The sequence below is a fragment of the Clarias gariepinus genome, chromosome 26, assembly GCF_024256425.1.
Source record: "Clarias gariepinus isolate MV-2021 ecotype Netherlands chromosome 26, CGAR_prim_01v2, whole genome shotgun sequence".
Lineage (NCBI taxonomy): Eukaryota > Metazoa > Chordata > Actinopteri > Siluriformes > Clariidae > Clarias > Clarias gariepinus.
The window spans coordinates 7,892,741-7,911,426 of record NC_071125.1 but is presented as its reverse complement, the minus strand read 5'-3'; the positions used below and the strand labels follow the sequence as shown (position 1 = coordinate 7,911,426).

The 18,686-nt window shown below is 36.7% G+C and overlaps 1 protein-coding gene across 1 annotated transcript in view; it reads left to right on the top strand.

Annotated features, from left to right (window-relative positions):
* itga8 (integrin, alpha 8) overlaps positions 1-13,624 on the top strand; it is a 105,064-nt gene extending 91,440 nt beyond the window's left edge. Inside the window, exons 24-30 of the mRNA XM_053487781.1 lie at positions 28-133; positions 1,291-1,449; positions 4,986-5,102; positions 6,922-7,035; positions 9,310-9,411; positions 9,924-10,046; positions 12,100-13,624. Of these exons, the coding sequence (XP_053343756.1) occupies positions 28-133; positions 1,291-1,449; positions 4,986-5,102; positions 6,922-7,035; positions 9,310-9,411; positions 9,924-10,046; positions 12,100-12,189 (811 nt within the window). The 3' untranslated portion in view covers positions 12,190-13,624. The remainder of the gene's footprint in view (positions 1-27; positions 134-1,290; positions 1,450-4,985; positions 5,103-6,921; positions 7,036-9,309; positions 9,412-9,923; positions 10,047-12,099) is intronic.
* Positions 13,625-18,686: the final 5,062 nt, after the last annotated feature.

Here is an 18,686-nt window from a genome sequence, read left to right as displayed (position 1 = left end):
TAAAGTCACTCGCTTTCTTTCTCTCAGTGTCTCCCTCCCAGCTCAAGTAGTTCTTCCTTTTCCTCACTGGGAGCCCAAAGAGAAACCAGTCAGAGAAGATGACATCGGGCCTCAGATCCAGCATATCTACGAGGTACACACACACACACACACACACAGGTGGCTGCAGTAGCCAAGAAGGAAGCACATCACATGTGGGAATAATTTGCTTCTCGGAATAGAGGAAGAGCATCAGCGCTGGTCCGTTAAACTGAAAAGCCAAAAACAGTAAACACACACGAGCTTCAGTCTGATCAAAGCCATCCAGATCAGTAGTACTCATTACTTATAAAAAGCCCACACACACACACTGGCCAAGGCATCATTAATAACCAGAGTCAAGCTTATACATATTGCCTAGAAGAAGAGATAATAGAAAGCATAGAGACAATCTAAGGCGATCTTTACTACAGGTCACGTCATTCCAAGCCATAATCCTTATTAAATTAGTATATAATTAAGACTAGTTGAAATACAGTTTCAAGTTCTACTGTAGAAACACAGTTACACAAACATGTCCTGGATCACTGCTTTTCTTGTTTGTTTGTCAAGAGTTAAGAGTTATAGTGTTGACCTCGTTCTGCTGGGAAAGGGCTTCATGCACGTTCATTCAGCCCTGTAGCTAATAATTGTTGTAATTTGCTGTAATGTTAGCCAGACGCTGTGTTGTCTGCCTCAGTCATGGTTTGGCTTAACCAAGCACCGGTTGTTGTTTTTTTTTAGTGTCACCCGGCGACGCATAGGGATCACAATCCTTTGTCTCGCGCCCCGTCATCGTTGGGTTAGCATCTTTCTGCTATCCGCAGCTCCTCCTAAACTGTTGACGGGAATTTAACCAAACCTTTACAGAACCTTGATGAGGAAACATAGATATGCACTAGTTACTCCATTTCATAATAATTTTTATTCATTATTTTTGAAAACAAAAAAAAAGGCAAATCTGCTCTCCGTGACTCCTCTTAAATCATTTATGGGAATCTGGCTAAGGCGTCCTTTATTAGAAAGCATATATGTGTACATGATAATTAATATTTTATTGAATGTGTCATTCACTTTTCAATGCAGTATCACTGTAGCTGCCAGACACAATTAAAGACTCCACTGTGATTTAGGAGTTTGATGATATATTGATGGTATATTTTACGATATAATCCTATTGTCATTTTTTTCCGACTGACAGCTGTTCATTAGCTGATACGTTTTTTTTTTCTTTCATTTCTTTCATACCTGTCTGATATTCGACACATACAGCTGTATAATAAAGGTCCAAGTTCTGTGAGTGGCACAATTTTGGAGGTGGGCTGGCCCAGTCGCCATCGAGAGGAACATCTGCTTTATGCCATGGAGATCATCACTGACGGACCGATTCGCTGTCACATCAATGGCTCACTTAACCCACTGGACCTCGAGGTAACACACACACACACACACACACACACATTATGGAATTACTAATTAATACTGGAATAACCGAGTCAATATTATCAATACATTTTGTGATGTAATGAACTTGCCAACCTTTACACAATCACCCAAGGCACATGGCTAAGTAAAGATCCGTTATGAAAGGTCTAGTATCGTTTTATCGAGAATAAATAATTCAGTCACCCTCGATCGCACTCAGTGCCCTCATAATATTCCCTTTTTAACACCTACAGCTTTTTTCATATCTTTTATACTAGTTTCTGATTATTGCATACAGAATGACTGGCTCTCATGTCACAGTTTTTATTAACATTACGTTAGAGTTTTTAAAGTCAAAGGACACAAGAATGTCTACTAAATTATGTTGCAAAAAGTTTTAAAAGAGTGTTGTTGGACACATACTGTCTATATACTATATTATACATTTTTTAATGATACTTCTCATAGCGATTAGCTCTGTGGCCTCGCACTTCCAGGGTTGAGGGTTTGAGTCCCACCTCGGGCCTGTGTGCATTGATCTTTCATGTTTTCCCTGTGATTGGTGGGTTTGTTGTCTAAAGCACATCCTAAGTGTTTTAGTTGTTATAAGTTATTTGCCGTATCTAAATTGTCAGTAGTGTGTGTGTTTGTGTGTGCCCTGCGATCCTTCCTGAGGTGTGTGCTCTGCGATTGATGCCTTGCCACCTAAGTGTCCTGGGATAGGCTCCCTGTATAGTAGACAGGATAAGCGGTATAGAAGATGAATCGATTAATGAATAATTAAAACCCTTATATACCAAGTATCTTAATTATAGAGATAAACACTGACCTGATTTTATTTTATTTTAATTTTTTTAGTGCAATACCTAGATTAAAAAAACTATATGAAAATATATACTTAAAGAATATGGTTATGGTTTCGCTTAATACTTAATACTTTGCTTAATATCCAATAATTTGGATAATACAGTGGAATATTTAATGTGTGCATAAAGTCCCACGATTTAGTTTAAAGTAAAGTAGATAATCCAGTGGTTGCAGTTTGTAGGGAAGATGAAGCAGGGCACCATTTCAGACACAGCGACATATGTATTTCTATATCTAAGGATGTAACAAAAAAATCTGGTTTATTTTCTGTGTTTATTACTAAACAAAAGACTGTTTAATCTCATGAGTCATTTAAAAAAATTCGCAAAATCTGTAGAGAACGCCAGTCAAATTTTATACTATATATATTATTAATTAATTTTAACCTAGTCAGAACGTACACGTTAAATAATACAAATAATGCATGGTAAATAAGACCATGTCTGTGCTGTTTTCAGTGTCAGCATGTAGCTATCTATTATTGTCCCTAGGCGAAGGCTTTGGTTCCGGACTTGTCAAAGCTGGACAGTCTGTCTCCACCTCTAGGGACAACAAAGTAGTCCAGCTGCTACTTTAATCTAAAATCACCTTCAGCTGGCAGAACATGTGCATTTTGTATCTTAGCATTAAACTTAGACATTTTTGTCTTGGTTAATTCCTGTCTCTTTCATTAACTTATATAATACACAAACACACATGCGCTCCCCTACACACTTGATTTTTTTTGTGCGTGTGTGTGTGTAAATATAATTAATGCAATTAATTAAGGCTATTCTGTACCTTAAAATAACTCTTTAATCTTAATATCCAAAAGGAAAAAAAACATTTTCTAAAACGCAGTTTACATAATTTGCTCACATTTTACATTTCACATTTATAGCAGTTTTTCAGATAAGGTACATGTGTACTTGTTTCTGGTTTCATTTACAACGACTATAAAGCATTATACACATCTCGGGTCTCTGTAATGGTTTGCGGGTTCATGCTGCGCCGGGGGCTTTAAAGACCCTGCAGTCTTGAGTTTACAGCTGCAACTTCACTAACGACTTCAGAGAAGGACAAGCCATTCAGGGACTTTGATCTAAGTGTACACGCACACACCCACACGTTCACACACTCACAAATGAGTGTTGCCCAGATGACAGTCCCCAGGCCATGTCTTAATGTGTCATGCTGATTCTACTTGCTTGGAAATTGGTGACTTTATCACGAGGCTCCTATCAGTTACAGTGCTTGTGTAGGAACCCAAGACCTGATCATCAGACCCTGTGGCGCTTTATCTACATGTCTATTATTAATAACAATGTCTATTATTAATTATTAAAATGTCTATTAATAATAATTATTATTATTATTATTAATAGACATTTTAATAATTAATAATAATAATAATAATAATTATTATTATTATTATTATTATTATTATTATTAATATTATTATATTTATTTATAATATTATTATTATTATTATTATTATTATTATTATTATTATTGACTTTCGGTGGAGATAAAGCACTAAAATTAAATCTGGCATTACAGTGTACAACCAATTATGTTTACGGTCTATATTTAAAGTCGAAAACCACCCTTTAACATTGTTCTCAACCTTTTGGTAGAGCACATTTTAAGTCACTACAGTATATCTTATTGAGAAATCTGTTGAACCCAGCCTGACTGAGCTATTTCTTTCACTCGTTGAGGTTTACTCTACTAAAAAAAATTTTATAAATAAATACTTTTTAATATTTAATATAATATAAATGCTGTATAAATAGTATGTTGCTTAATTGTAATACATTTCACTTAAATAGATGCTTTTTCTCATTGTTTTGTTACATACCATGATAAATAGTGTGGATCTAGTGCCTGAAAACATTTGTGTTGTTTTACAATCACACAAAAAGGTTTTTTTTCTTTCATTTTCTCCCTCTTTTTTTTTGCAATTTGGGAATGTGTTGATACTTTTACCATGCAGCGACCTCTCAACCGTTTGGAAGAGGCCGATACTGCAATTGACGTTTTTACTCTCAGACAGCTAATCATATTCAGTCAAGTCATGCAGATGCTTTTTAATTTGACAATGATATTGATTATTGCAAATTTGGATTAATTTAATAATTATTCTGGAGCTTATAAAATACTGTATCACAAAATATTGCACAGTACACTATGTCTTCCACTCTTGTTAATAGTCAACCTTTAAAGTAGCACTTGATCTAGTAGGTATTCTTACTGTGTATTTAAATTGTTATTCTTTGTAATCAGCAAGGCATTTTTAGTAGCCATGGGAAATTTTATTAATTGTTGGCCATAATTTAATCCATAAATAATGTGATCCACCAGCAATGAGTAATGTCTCTGATTGTGATGCTTTAATGTGTTCCATGCCAAAAATAAAACCTTTTTGTGCACTATAAAGGGATCATGGTATTAATTAATTAATTAATTAATTGCATTTGATGTATATAATATAAGCCCTCTCCTGTCAGAAGTGTGTCTAAATACAGAACATACAACCCTGTAGATGAAGAATTAAAATGTCTTTCATAGGAACACTATGTATCCTGTTTAAGATGCTAAAGATTACTTGATACATACTTTTGTGAATCGATAGAACAGATGCTTTCATAGTATAGAAAGTCTCTTAAGTCGTTGTCTCGCTCTCTCTCTCTCAGGCGTCCACTTTGCAAGACACTCCAGAGCTGCTTGGTTTTCTGCGCAACACCAGCGGCGGGCCGACCCGTCGCAGGAGATCTGTTACCACGACTCAGAGCTACAGCAGCAAAACATTGGTACGCACACGTGCATGCTCTTCTACATACGTGACACAGATTTTGTCTGATTTATTTTCATGATGTATGATTTATTCTGCAAAGATGCATCAAGGAGCATTAAAGGGCTTTAAAGCAAAAACATGCACAGCTCTACACGCTCCAAAAGTAGTTTCACGGCTTCACGAAAACACACTAACGGTAAATTCTTGGAGGTTGATGAGGTGTGCATGAGTAAATGTGTGGCATTCTGGGAAAACCTGCTGGGTGCCGCAGTGGCTGAATTATGGAAAAACAAAACAAAAGTTTCAGGTGTTGCACAAAATGGAGTTAAAATTTAATTAACTTTTTAAACTTTTAGTTTTTATGTAAAAGTCACAATTATCAGTTTGTCCAATATGAACAAGCCGAGCACGATGATGGCAAACGAAAAACACACAAGAAACCAGAGGAGGAACCAGACTCAACAGGGAACCCATCCCAATTGGGCTGATAATGGATAGAAATCACAGTGGTTGATTTGTAGTCATACTATGAAGACAACTATTGTTGTTGAAGGCTCCAGTACAAAACTGTTTGTAGGACGTTCAGTCATAAACTATTGAGCGACTGCAGTCACAAGCCATCTGAGAAGAACTGCCAAGACCATCTTCATGTTCAAGCGGAAACCATTCCCAGTCACCACACGCCCATCTCAAGCAGACCACATACTGGTGGGCCATCCTCAGCACCCAGCCAGAGGTCTTTATGGGACGAGATCACTAACCAGGAACATGGCACAGCTGTGCTTTGAGTTTGCTATAATCCTTTGCTGTGATCATTTTGGTTGGTTTTAGATGAGTGTTATACATTATAGCAGCTTTCATTCTGGGACTCTTCCCCTCATTTCACATATCACTTATCCTGTGCCTGGAGGCTACAGTGTCTTCGGACTGTACTGGGAACTAGCGGACCTGGAGAACATGACCAGAGTCACTGTGCAACAAAACCCAGTTGATATTTTATTCATGAAAAACTCCTTGCACTTTCAACACTTTGTCATCAGCTGGTTTTGGTTTTCAATTCGATTTATTTTTGATTCTGACAATGATGGAGATGGAGCCAAAAAATAAAACACACAATGCTCTAAAGCTAAAAGGAAATGTTTTTTTTTGTTGTTGTTTTTTTGCACTGAACTTTACTTTTGAACTACTGAACTGACCTTTTTAGAAATATATACAGTAGTAGAACACATCTATATTTTCGCAAGGATTTTACAAGGCTGACAAATAAATTGGAAGGAAATAAGAAACAAATGTGATGAGTTCGGAAAACAAAAAAAACATTATAGTCCATTTTTGTTGTTGTTGTTCACTCATCCTCCGCATCTCATTGAAACATCCTTCAGTTTTTTCCATGTGCTGTGCGTTCCGGTTTTGTACATGCAACGCTGCCCCCTAGTGCACCAAGAAACAGCAGCGTAAACCAGTCCTCAGTTTAACGTTTTGGTTCATAAATTAATTTCAACATGTGTTATGGGGACCAACTGTACACTCTGGGGGTCACCTCAGCTGTGAAGTACAAGACTGAACATTCATCACTAGAGCTTCCTTTTGGAGGGGAATGATCTATGCATATGTGTGTGTAACTGTGCACAAGGAGGCGATGATATGTATGCTGTCTATACACACAGGTCTGGAAAAGATAAGGCAACACCCAAAGTCATGAGACACACACACAGACACACACAATCCTCCTTAATTCCAACTTAACTGTCGGTACTGAAAGCATGCACACTTAAATGCTTAAATACTTTAACAGCTGATTCCTCACTCTATTCCGTGTGTGTGTGTGTCTGTAGAATTGCTCTAATATCCATTGCCTGATGCTGAACTGTGTTGTGGGTCGTTTGGATCAAGGACAGAGTGCAGTGGTCAAAGTTCGGTCAAGACTCTGGGCTCACACCTTCCTCCAGGTAACACTACCATACGGTTTATATATACAGTAAAAATCCTACAATGTGATTTTCTGGATTTTTTTTCTTCTTATTTTGTTTCTCATAGTTGAGGTATACCTATGATGAAAATTACAGGCCTCTCTCATCTTTTTAAGTGGGAGAACTTGCACAATTGGTGGCTGACTAAATACTTTTTTGCCCCCCTGTATATAGTGACATGGTGCCGGACATGTGGTGTAAATTTTCAGTGGATCACTATGGATATTTTTTGAGACACTTTTAGCGTATTTATCAATCGGTGAGCTAGCACACTCAATTAGTCATCACACTCCTAATAAGCAGCGAAACGCCTGTCACGGATGGGTTATTTAACATAAACACAAAGTAGACAAGGTTTTATTTTCAGAATTTGTAACGGTTGCTGGGAAACCAACATCCACAGTTCATGGCTTTCCTTTTCCTCACCGCACACATCATGAAACGATTGGCCTGACTGTAGGTGCCGACGCCGAGGCAGAGGAGGTGATGTTATCCATGTTGCTAATGCAGAAAAGATGAGTGTTCACGTCACTTCTCTTCATCCTAGCCTCCTGAATCATGGGGCTTAATTAGGCTTAACCTTGTCATGATGAAACGCCTTTAATCTTATCTCCACTGAAACACAGAGTATAAATCAGATCTATAGGAGGCTGTAAGAGAGAGAGAGAGAGAGAGCATGATGCAAAGCCAACCTGTACCATCAGGATTTAGATGATTTTACAATCACAAATATGGAAATAATCTGTAATTTCTGATCTGTTTTGCATTTGTGAAAATTATGCAATGTCCAAACACATTACAATCCCACAAATGATTTTAAGTACAGCTGACTTAATCATCTTGATAGATGACATTATTAATAAAGCGTTATATGTTGTAAATCTTTTTATTATTCTTATTATTTTATTATTATTTTAGCTATCTTTTCTTTTTAGTTTTTATTTTCATGCATTTTTTTGCATTACTTTTATATTATTGTAATAACTGTTCATTACTGACCAAAAACTAAAGTCACACACATCTCATTAGTATTGAGTATTGAATATTGTAATAGTTTATATATCATATTGAAGGCACGACTCTAAACATTTCATTAAGTTTTCTTCAACACGTCATATAGAGACTGTCCTGAAATATGCCCATGCCATTGTCAAGGGAAAAAAAACTTCATTGATGCGATAATCAGCTGACTTTATGATTTTATTGCCACATAACGTTGCTGAGCCTAAAGCTGACCAAATGAAGCAACCCCCAGATCATAACCCTGCCTCCATAGGGTTGTACAGTGACCCTTAATTATGATAATTGCATCTCTTCATACACTTCCTTTCCTACCCAAACACGCCCATCATTCTAAAATAGTGTCAACCAACCACATGGCTTTAAAAAAAAAAAATCCCCAAAGTCCAATCTTTACGCCTCCTTGCAAATTGAAGACTTTCTTAGATTAGTCCTAATCCTGGGAGTTCTCTTCACATTGTGTGTGGAAATCATCTTACTTTCAGTGATAAACATTGCTATGATTTCTACCGTTGATCTTATATGATACAACTTCACCAAGCGTTTAAGTCATCTTCGATCTTGGTCATTCGTTATTTTTTTCCCCAACAGCATTTATTTAACAATAACTTAACAGTTTAACAATAACTTAACAGTTCACCCCAATGCTTCCAGGTTTTAATAACGCACTGGATAGTCCTGAACCCCATTTCAGCCGTTTCATTTTTTTTTTTTATCCTTAGTTGTTTTCTTTAATTTACTTCTGAAACACATATTTTCCACGACTATGGAAACATCTTCTGACATGATTGTTTAAAAAAGGAAAATCTACTCATTGCATCAGTTAAGGATAAAAGAATTGTTCGTAGTTGAAAAATATTAATCACTTTATCAAAGATTCTTAATGATCTTAATGATTCTTAATGATTCTTAAAGAAGTGGTAGCTTAGAGGGCGAAGGCACTGAGTTGCTGACCGGAAGACTGGCGGTTCGATCCCCAGCTCCTCCAGGTTGCCACTGTTGGGCCCTTGAGCAAGGCCCTTAGACCCTACCTGCTCCAGTGGTGCTGTAACATGACTGACCCTGCGTTCTGACCCCAGTTACACTGGGATATGCGAAGAAAGAATTTCACTTTGCTGTAATGTATATATGTAATGTATATATGACAAATAAAGGCTTAACTTAAATAGAGCCATGTACTTGTGCACCTATTATGTTTTATTTCTGCTAAATTAAATGTTTTGTCTCCCACAGAGGCGGAATGATCACTACCTCGTCAACTCCACCGTATACTTCCAAGTAACAGGCATGCCGTACCGCATCAAACCACATAACCTGCCACGGCAGAGTAACTCGGTAAAGATGTGTGTGTGTGTGTGTGTGTGTGTGGAAGAGAGTTGAATAAACACATGGAAAGGTCAAATGTGCTTGACTGTGAAGTAAGGTGAGGTGGATTATGGGGTTATTTAAAGCAAGGTCAACAATTCTCTTGTTGTTGTTTTTTTAGGTTCCAGACCTTTAAGATTTAATACTTAAACCTAGCTTAGTCTGGGAAAACTGCAAAGTATGTCGAGCTTAAGGAAAGACAGGAGCTGTGCTATGGGGGACAGGGAGGGGAATACATTATTAGTTGTAAAGGAAAGTTGTAAAGGAAAATAGTTGTTGTTTTTTCTCGAGATGGTGGCTTACTCTTCTTGTCATCTTTATCTTCTGTATCTTCAGTTCTTTTATTGTTAAATGCAGAGCCTTTAAACAATGGTGTGTATTCATTTTCATGAATGAGAGGTTGATTACATCTTAATGTCAATCATGTTGATTGTGTGTGTGTGTGTGTGTGTGTGTGTGTGTGTGTGTGTGTGTGTCTATAGATCGGTACATATGTGGTATGGGCGATTCCTGATCTCTCCTTTGCCATTCCTCTATGGGTGATCATTCTGGCCATCCTACTGGGACTCCTGGTGCTCGCCATTCTAACCCTGGTTATGTGGAAGGTATGGTAGCTTCGCAAACCCCACCTCCACATACACACATACTGTATCCTTACATAAGCATACACAAACTGATGTCAGTTTTATTACAATGCATCATTTAATCCATGTCAGAAAGTCATGCTGCTATGCACATTAAGAGATTTTCTGTGCAAAAGTCTTAGGCATCATATTATATGCTGTACCAATTTTGTTATATATGTTTATCATGTCTGCATAATTATGTACAAAATCATTTAGTATTTCCATATATAACTAAAAAATTAATAAATAAATAATATTACAGGAGAATAGGAGAATACAGCGAGTGTGACAAAGTTACCAGAAGAACTCATATTCTCCAGCTAGCTCAGTAAAACCTAACAACTGTTTTCTTATAAAACTGCACAAATCTGTGTCTAAAACTCCTGATTTTACGCAATGAGTTTTCACTCCAAATATTGACTGTTTATTTTATTACTCCTTATTACTCTTTATAGAAGTTTCTTTTATGCAGAAATGTTTTCAAAAGCATCTTTTGCTTATGCCATATTTTTGTATGTGCCCAAGACTTTTGCACAGTACTGTAAGTAAAATAGTTGTTAGGTTTTATTGAGCTTGCTGGAGAAGAGTTCTTTCAGTAACTTTGTCACACTCGCTCTTTCTATTTTAAAGCAAATACCAGGAGCGTACATTAGGTTTTTGTTTCCGTCTGAAAACTGGTCTGTCTTCTGGTCTGGTTCTTTCTGTACAGCCATGCATATATTCTCCTGTAATGTTATTTATTTATTATTTATTAAGTTATATATGGAAATACTAAATAATTTTGTCCATAATTATGCAGACATGATGAACATAATGATAAACAAAATACAGCATATAATATGGTGCCTAAGACTTTTGCACAGTACTGTATGAGAGGATATGCTGCTTTAGGAAAATAATCAGTTTCAATGTAGTATGATGCAACCTAATGCAAAACAAGTTATTACTGCCTGATTACTTTCTTACAACAGCATGTCCCAAAACATGCAAATCTTATTTATCTTATACTATTATATTTATCATTATTCATTTTTGCTGTACTTGCATCAGTTTTGTAGTTCCTACTTTAGTTATAATAGTTTTGTAAACTGCATAATTTCACATTTATGTTAACTAATTTAATCAAGGAATATATGTATCTGTAAACCTAATGCAATATATTAGTTTTGGATGAACACAAATTAAAACAGCATTTTCTAATCTAAAATTCATGATTTGTTAAATAAAATAAATAAATAAATAAAAATAATAATAATAATAATAATAATAATAATAATAATAATAAATTGTGATAAATTTTTTAGCAGAGAAAAAAAATTTTTTACTTTGTGGCGCCCTCTTCTGGTACATAGCACTGTCATTGATAACACAAATAAATATAACAGTTAATGCTTTCATGTGTAAAGTCTATTTATGGCTGTTTTTAGAAAAAGTTAAGAAAAATATTATTTAAATTACCGCCAAGCAGTTTTATTTAAAATAAATCGTTATCTAGATTTCTCAACGCCAAGGTAAAGGCTAGTTTATTGTCTCTGCTATAGAAAATTTATCTCAGATCACTGCTGGAAACAAACTTTATTACACAAGATGTGTTAAATATGTAAAAGAAAAAATGGCAAATGAATAATAATAATATCCCATCAACAACTATTCATAATCCCAACAATCAATTCTGTTAATTTGATTAAACTAATAAATAAAACAATATACAGACAGAATTATGAGTCTTAATTTCCAAACTTTTTTCATGTCACATATTGTGTATACAGAAATATATTTTTCCCATTTTGGTCATCAGCATCAATAATGTAACAAGTTTTATTTTGTTTCATTCATGATATTGTTAGACAAATAGACATTCAGAAAATGTTAATGATATTTAGAAAAGTACAAATTCATATTAAAAGAAATTTTAAGTAATAAAAATGATTTAAATTAACTTTGTTTTAAAATGATTTCTGTACGAAAAGTTGAATTTATTTTCAAACCTCTCTCTCTCTCTTTTTTTCTCTCCTCCTTGTCTGTTTCTCAGTGTGGGTTTTTCGACCGAGCGCGACCACCGAAAGACGACAACGTCTCGGACCAGGAGCAACTGACAGCCGAGAAATCGACAGATGCGTAAAAGAGAGAAGCGGGAAAACAAGAACATGGAAGAAATAGCCATGAGGACGTGGAATGAGCTTTGATAGAGGGACTTGAAGCATGTCTGGAGCATCTGAACTAACGATCTGACCCTCTCTCCCATGCTGCACTGGGATCTGTGTCACTCTGGGAAACACGGGCGTTTATGGAAAACTTGAATCGGACAGAGCGTGGGTTTCTGGATCTGCGGTGCCTTTTCTCAGAACCAACAGTTAGGGACAGCACGAGGGAAAACCTGGTTCTTGCGTTATAAACACCGACGACAATCATTACACACACCGAGACCGAACGATGCACGCTGGGAAAGCAGGATTCCTCTTAAATGCACAGCTCACTTTGCTTTAAAGAACTGTAACACTGCTGAGAATTTCTAGGAGCTGTAAGAAGAGCTTTTTCCAAACTGTATTTTCAACTGAAAATGACATCTTCTCTGAGTGCCTATACACACACAAACACACACACATTAGTCCTGTAAATGAAAAAACACATCGTCCAAAAAAGAACACTGTATACCATGACTTTTTTTTCTTAAAACTCACACACTAAAAAGGGCTTAATCTAGAACCCTGAGGTTCTTTGACTTTAAAGGTTAAAGGTTCTATATAGAACGTATACGGAACAGTAGAATGTTTGTGTCAGAGCGAGGTCTATTTAGAAAGTTAAAAAAAAAAAGAACCACTAAAAACCCTGGTAATTTTTTTCTTCTAAAATCTGTGTTCTAAGAGTACTTAAAAGTGTTTTCCCCTGTAATGATTTAACTTGTAATGTATTTAATTAGAGCATGTATTTTGCCAAAATTTACCAGCTGAACGTTTCACATCACGGGAGTAGTATATGAATTGATAAGTATGTGCAATATTGCGATATTTGTTTGTTGTTTATTTGTTGGATTTTTTTTTTCCTTGTTATTTTTTAGTTGCTAAAATCATTTGTACACTGGCTCCTATTTTGAGTTTTTGAACTTGAGGTTCAAGTTGTTTTGTATATAAAGTTAAAAGAGAAATATTTTTAAGCTGTATGATTGATGGATGAATGGATGTCTGGTGTTAATGTAAAAAGGCAATCATGATACACCTGTTCTGCGCATGACACCGTAGCGTCACATTCAACTCTGGGTTTTAGATCATATATGAGGAAAAATTGTCCCCAAAATCGGTATGGATCAAATCAACAGCAACTCCATGGATTTTTACTTTTTTATTATAAATTACCAATATAAAATATATGTAGTGACATTTTGGCGAATAAACAGAATTCAAAATCCAAACTATGGACTTACCAGGCTGACTGAGTACCTGGACAGTTTTGCTTTCCACTGATTATAACTGTAGGGTTAATTAAGCACCAAAATGCATTTCTAGTAAAAAAAAAAATATTAATGTCACTTGCTAATAAATTTTGTATTTAACTTTTCAGCTGTTTTGTGTTATTTGTGTGGAATCCTAATTTTAACAAAAAGTCAACCAAACAATGCTTCCTGTTTGAACTCAACTTGAATCCCCAAAATTAATAAAAAATTTAAGATTAAACCGAATTCCCTGTTCCTCCTTGACAACACAAGTTAATGATGAGACTTAAGCCATAGACTGCTAAGTGTTGGGTGATTCATTTAACTCAGTTTATTTGGTACATTCAACTTAATGGTTGCACAACATTTTTATAGCACTTCAGAGATATGTAATTATTCTTATTTTACACGAGCCCGAATGTCTGGGAGGGTGTCAACATTAACACAGGTCAAGAAAATGAGACATTTGAACTGGCCAACGTTGTTGAGTTCTTGGCCGTCAATTTGGAGTGTTTCGTTTCGTCTGTGGTTCGCACTCAATGTACTCTGTCTTGTTTGGTATTCAGCTCTTTCTTTGCCAGTGTGGCATTCACCTGATGCTTTTGTTGTTGGAGATTTTGGTGTTCTTCTTGTCCAGGAAGTACAACAGTGTCTACTGTTGTGGTGCTTGGATATCCGCTGTTATTATGTCCATGCACAAGAGAAAAGGAGGGGTAAAATAGCCAACCCCTGGGGAACACCGACCTGGATGGGTAAGGGAGGCAAAATTCTGGCGGAGCTTCGCACCACATACAGTAAGTGAAGTTGCAGTAGAGGAGCTGTGTTCAATGTACATATATATATATATATATATATATACTGTATATGTTCACATCCTTTGTATTGATTTGACATCATCCCAAAAACAAGAAAGGAATTTTTAGTTGAGGATACCCTGAGTGGACTTCTGTCCTTGCTAACTTGTGATGGCGTTTCATGACACACAAAACATGATCCCGACCTCTCTATGTCTACATCTATGTCACGAAAGCTGTGTGAAAATAATAGTAAAAGTAGTTGTAAAAATAAACAAGTACTCTTTTTTTAACATTCTTTAATTAATCCTCATTTAAAAGGCCACTGCTTGTGCTATTTGCTTAATGCTGCTGTTACAATATTTTTCCATTATATTCCATATATATACACTCACCTAAAGGATTATTAGAAACACCTGTTCAATTTCACATTAATGCACTTATCTAATCAACCAATCACATGGCAGTTGCTTCAATGCATTTAGGGGTGTGGTCCTGGTCAAGACAATCTCCTGAACTCCAAACTGAATGTCAGAATGGGAAAGAAAGGTGATTTTAGCTATTTTGAGCGTGGGATGGTTGTTGGTGCCAGACGGGCGGGTCTGAGTATTTCACAATCTGCTCAGTTACTGGGATTTTCACGCACAACCATTTCTAGTGTTTACAAAGAATGGTGTGAAAAGGGAAAAACACCCAGTATGCAGCAGTCCTGTGGGCGAACATGCCTTGTTGATGCTAGAGGTCAGAGGAGAATGGGCCGACTGATTCAAGCTGATAGAAGAGCAACTTTGACTGAAATAACCACTCGTTACAACCGAGGTATGCAGCGAAGCATTTGTAAAGCCACAACACGCACAACGTTGAGGCGGATGGGCTACAACAGCAGAAGACCCCACCGGGTACCACTCATCTCCACTACAAATAGGAAAAAGAGGCTACAATTTGCACCAGCTCACCAAAATTGAACAGTTGAGGACTAGAAAAATGTTGCCTGGTCTGATGAGTCCCGATTTCTGTTGAGACGTTCAAATGGTAGAGTCAGAATTTGGCGTAAACAGAATGAGAACATGGATCCATCGTGCCTTGTTACCACTGTGCAGGCTGCTGGTGGTGGTGTAATGGTGTGGGGGATGTGTTCTTGGCACACTTTAGGCCCCTTAGTGCCAATTGGGCATCATTTAAATGCCACGGGCTACCTGAGCATTGTTTCTGACCATGTCCATCCCTTTATGACCACCATGTACCCATCCTTCGATAGCTACTTCAAGCAGGATAATGCACCATGTCACAAAGCTCGAATCATTTCAAATTGGTTTCTTGAACATGACAATGAGTTCACTGTACTAAAATGGCCCCCACAGTCACCAGATCTCAATAGAGCATCTTTGGGATGTGGTGGAACGGGAGCTTCGTGCCCTGGATGTGCATCCCACAAATCTCCATCAACTGCAAGATGCTATCCTATCAATATGGGCCGACATTTCTAAAAAAAAATCCATTTAGCACCTTGTTGAATCAATGCCACATAGAATTAAAGCAGTTCTGAAGGCGAAAGGGGGTCAAACACCGTATTAGTATGGTTTCCCTAATAATATATATATAAGTTTATATGGTATATATGTACCGTATGTCTGTAAGAACATTTGACTGATTTTTCAAATTGGTGTTTTAAAAAAAGGAGGGGGGGATTATTGAAGGAGATACAATTTCACTGGACAAATTTAAGTTTTTGAAGTCTTAGCATATGTGTTATTTTTTTCAATTTAACCTTCATTTTTTTCCAAAACACTTTTTAAATCCACTTATGGTGTAATGGAGGCTCTGACTTGCGTCACCTAAATGTGTTAAGGTCAGGATTCTGTAGCGCCCAATAATGTGTGAAACTGATTCCACATGGTCCCTGAACCGCTCACAGTCCGAGTCCTGGAATGTTCCCATGACATCAGAGAAGAAAACCTGATTATTCAGTACATTCAGGTCGTCAGCTGACTTTAATTTATTGCTACATAACATTGCTGAACCTAGACCTGACCATCTGAAGGAACTCCAGATCATAACACTGCTTCAGAGGCGTGTACAGTGGTCACTATGCATGATGGGTGCATCGCTTCCCTTCTTTCTGGTGTAGGGTCAGTCTGGACTCATCAGATCACATGACCTTTTCCCATTCCAACTTTAATGCTCCCTAGAAAATGTGAGTCTTTTTTTCCTGATTAGTCTTCCTAATAAGTGGTTCTGTTATGACCGCACAGCTGTTTAGGTTCAATCTTGTGAGTTCTCACTGCATTGTGTGAGTGTGGAAAGGCTCTTAGGTTCACTATTAAACACACCTGTGATTTCTATTGTCCAAGATTGCATTTCTTGTATAAAGTTTATGGTTCGCCACATTTTTTTAGGTTGATAATAATAATAATAATAATAATAATAATACATTGGACAGTTCTTAACCTCCTTAATTTTATGAAACATTGTAAGCTCTGAAAATACATCCTTATCGAAAATAGCAATGTTTTTGGCCTTTTTAGTGTACAACATAGTCGGCATTAAAAAAAAAATGTGTACACCTTAGGGATGTAAAAATACTAATGAAAATTAATGATGATAAACTAATATATCCATAATGGAGAAGGTGCAGAATATAGCACCTAATATGTGTATATATATATATATATATATATATATATATATATAAACTGCTATAGACTTACCATTCGTAAGTAGTGAAATGGCAATCACCCTTGATGGGGGTGCCAATCTATTGCAGGGCACACTCACACACTATGGGAAATTTGGGAACGGCGATTAGCCTAATCTGCATGTATTCGGACTGTGGGAGGAAACCAGCGTACCCAGAGGAAACCCACTAGGCACGGGGAGAACATGCAAACTCCATGCACCCAAAGACGGGAGTTGAACCTGGCCGGGAATCGAACTCGGACCCTGGAGGTGCAGAGGGACAGTGCTAACCACTAGGCCACCGCGCTGCCATGCTATTCTGTGGTGTAAAAAAAAATTAGGTTAAAAAAGGTATAAGACTTAATGCAAAAAAAAAAAGGGAAACTGAAGAAGACAGAGATAATCAAAAAATAGTGAAATGTTATTATAAAGATTTTAAATGAAAATATAGCAGATACTGATGTAAGAAATTCTGCAATAGTTACAGCAATAATACAATCAGCAAAAGAAACAATCCTAAAGAAGGAATAAAGAGAAAAAAAAGTACATAAGAGCATAAGCTAAAGGACGAAACACAATAAGACAAGCAAAACAATTTGTTGAAAACAATATTGTAAAAAAAATGATAGGAAATACTAACAAGTGCTGTGAAAATCTTGAAAATCTTAATACAAATGTAATATGAAATTCGTGACATTTGTGGCATTATTACACTAAGAGCTGCAGATTTGTGTTGCAGTTTGTGGTTTATTATGTTTGTAAATTGTTATTACGTTGTCAGATGTTACAGATACCTAAAAAAAAAAAGGTGAGAAAAGTTGATTTTAGGCAACTAATGGAAACGCATTAAGAAAATTATGGAATTCAGGAATTTCGGAGAAAACATGGATGTCAGAAGAACAGAACTCCCACGCCTGTGAGTTACCCTCCGTACTCGAGCCGCACTTCTGTTTGGAGTTCTCATCACATAGAGATCACTAACAGCTGCTGAGATCGGCTTCTAGATTTATGTGGTAACTAAAGATGGTTCCACTTAATAACCACAATGATGGCGTGGATGCATTAACACAAGCAGTTTCATTATGATGGCTTAGGAATGGCATTTGCTCAAATAGTTTACAGCCTAAAATTGTCATTACCAGTTTTATACCCAAGATTCTATTGGTGAACAGTTAGAGACCTCAAAAAAAAAAGAACTTTATATTAACTTTCTGTCAAACTTTGTGTTGCACTTTTGACCCCAGAGCACACAGTAAGAGAAGGGACTTATTTATGGTTTTGTTATTAATTCAATAAAACTTTATGTATATAGCACTTTTAACAGACATTGTCGCAAAGCGCCTTATGAAAATAAGTTCGAAAAATATAAAAAACTTAGAATTAAGTGGTGTAGTGGTAAGCACTGTCGCTTTGCACCTCCAGGGTCGGGGTTTGATTTCCACCCAAAGTCGATTGTGTGCATAGAGTTCTCCCTGTGCTTGGTGGGTTTCCCCCAGGTACTCCGGTTTCCTCCCACAGACATCTCCGAAGACATGCACATGAAGCTAAATGGCGTTCCCAAATTGCTTGTAGTGTGTAAATGAGTGTGTGAGTGTGTATTTTTGTGTGTGCCCCATGATGGATTGGTGGTATACCAGTGAGTTTATCTCTGGTGCACAAGCCGAGGGCGACAGTGGCAAAGAAAAACTCCCTAAGATGGCAATAGGAACAAATCTTAAA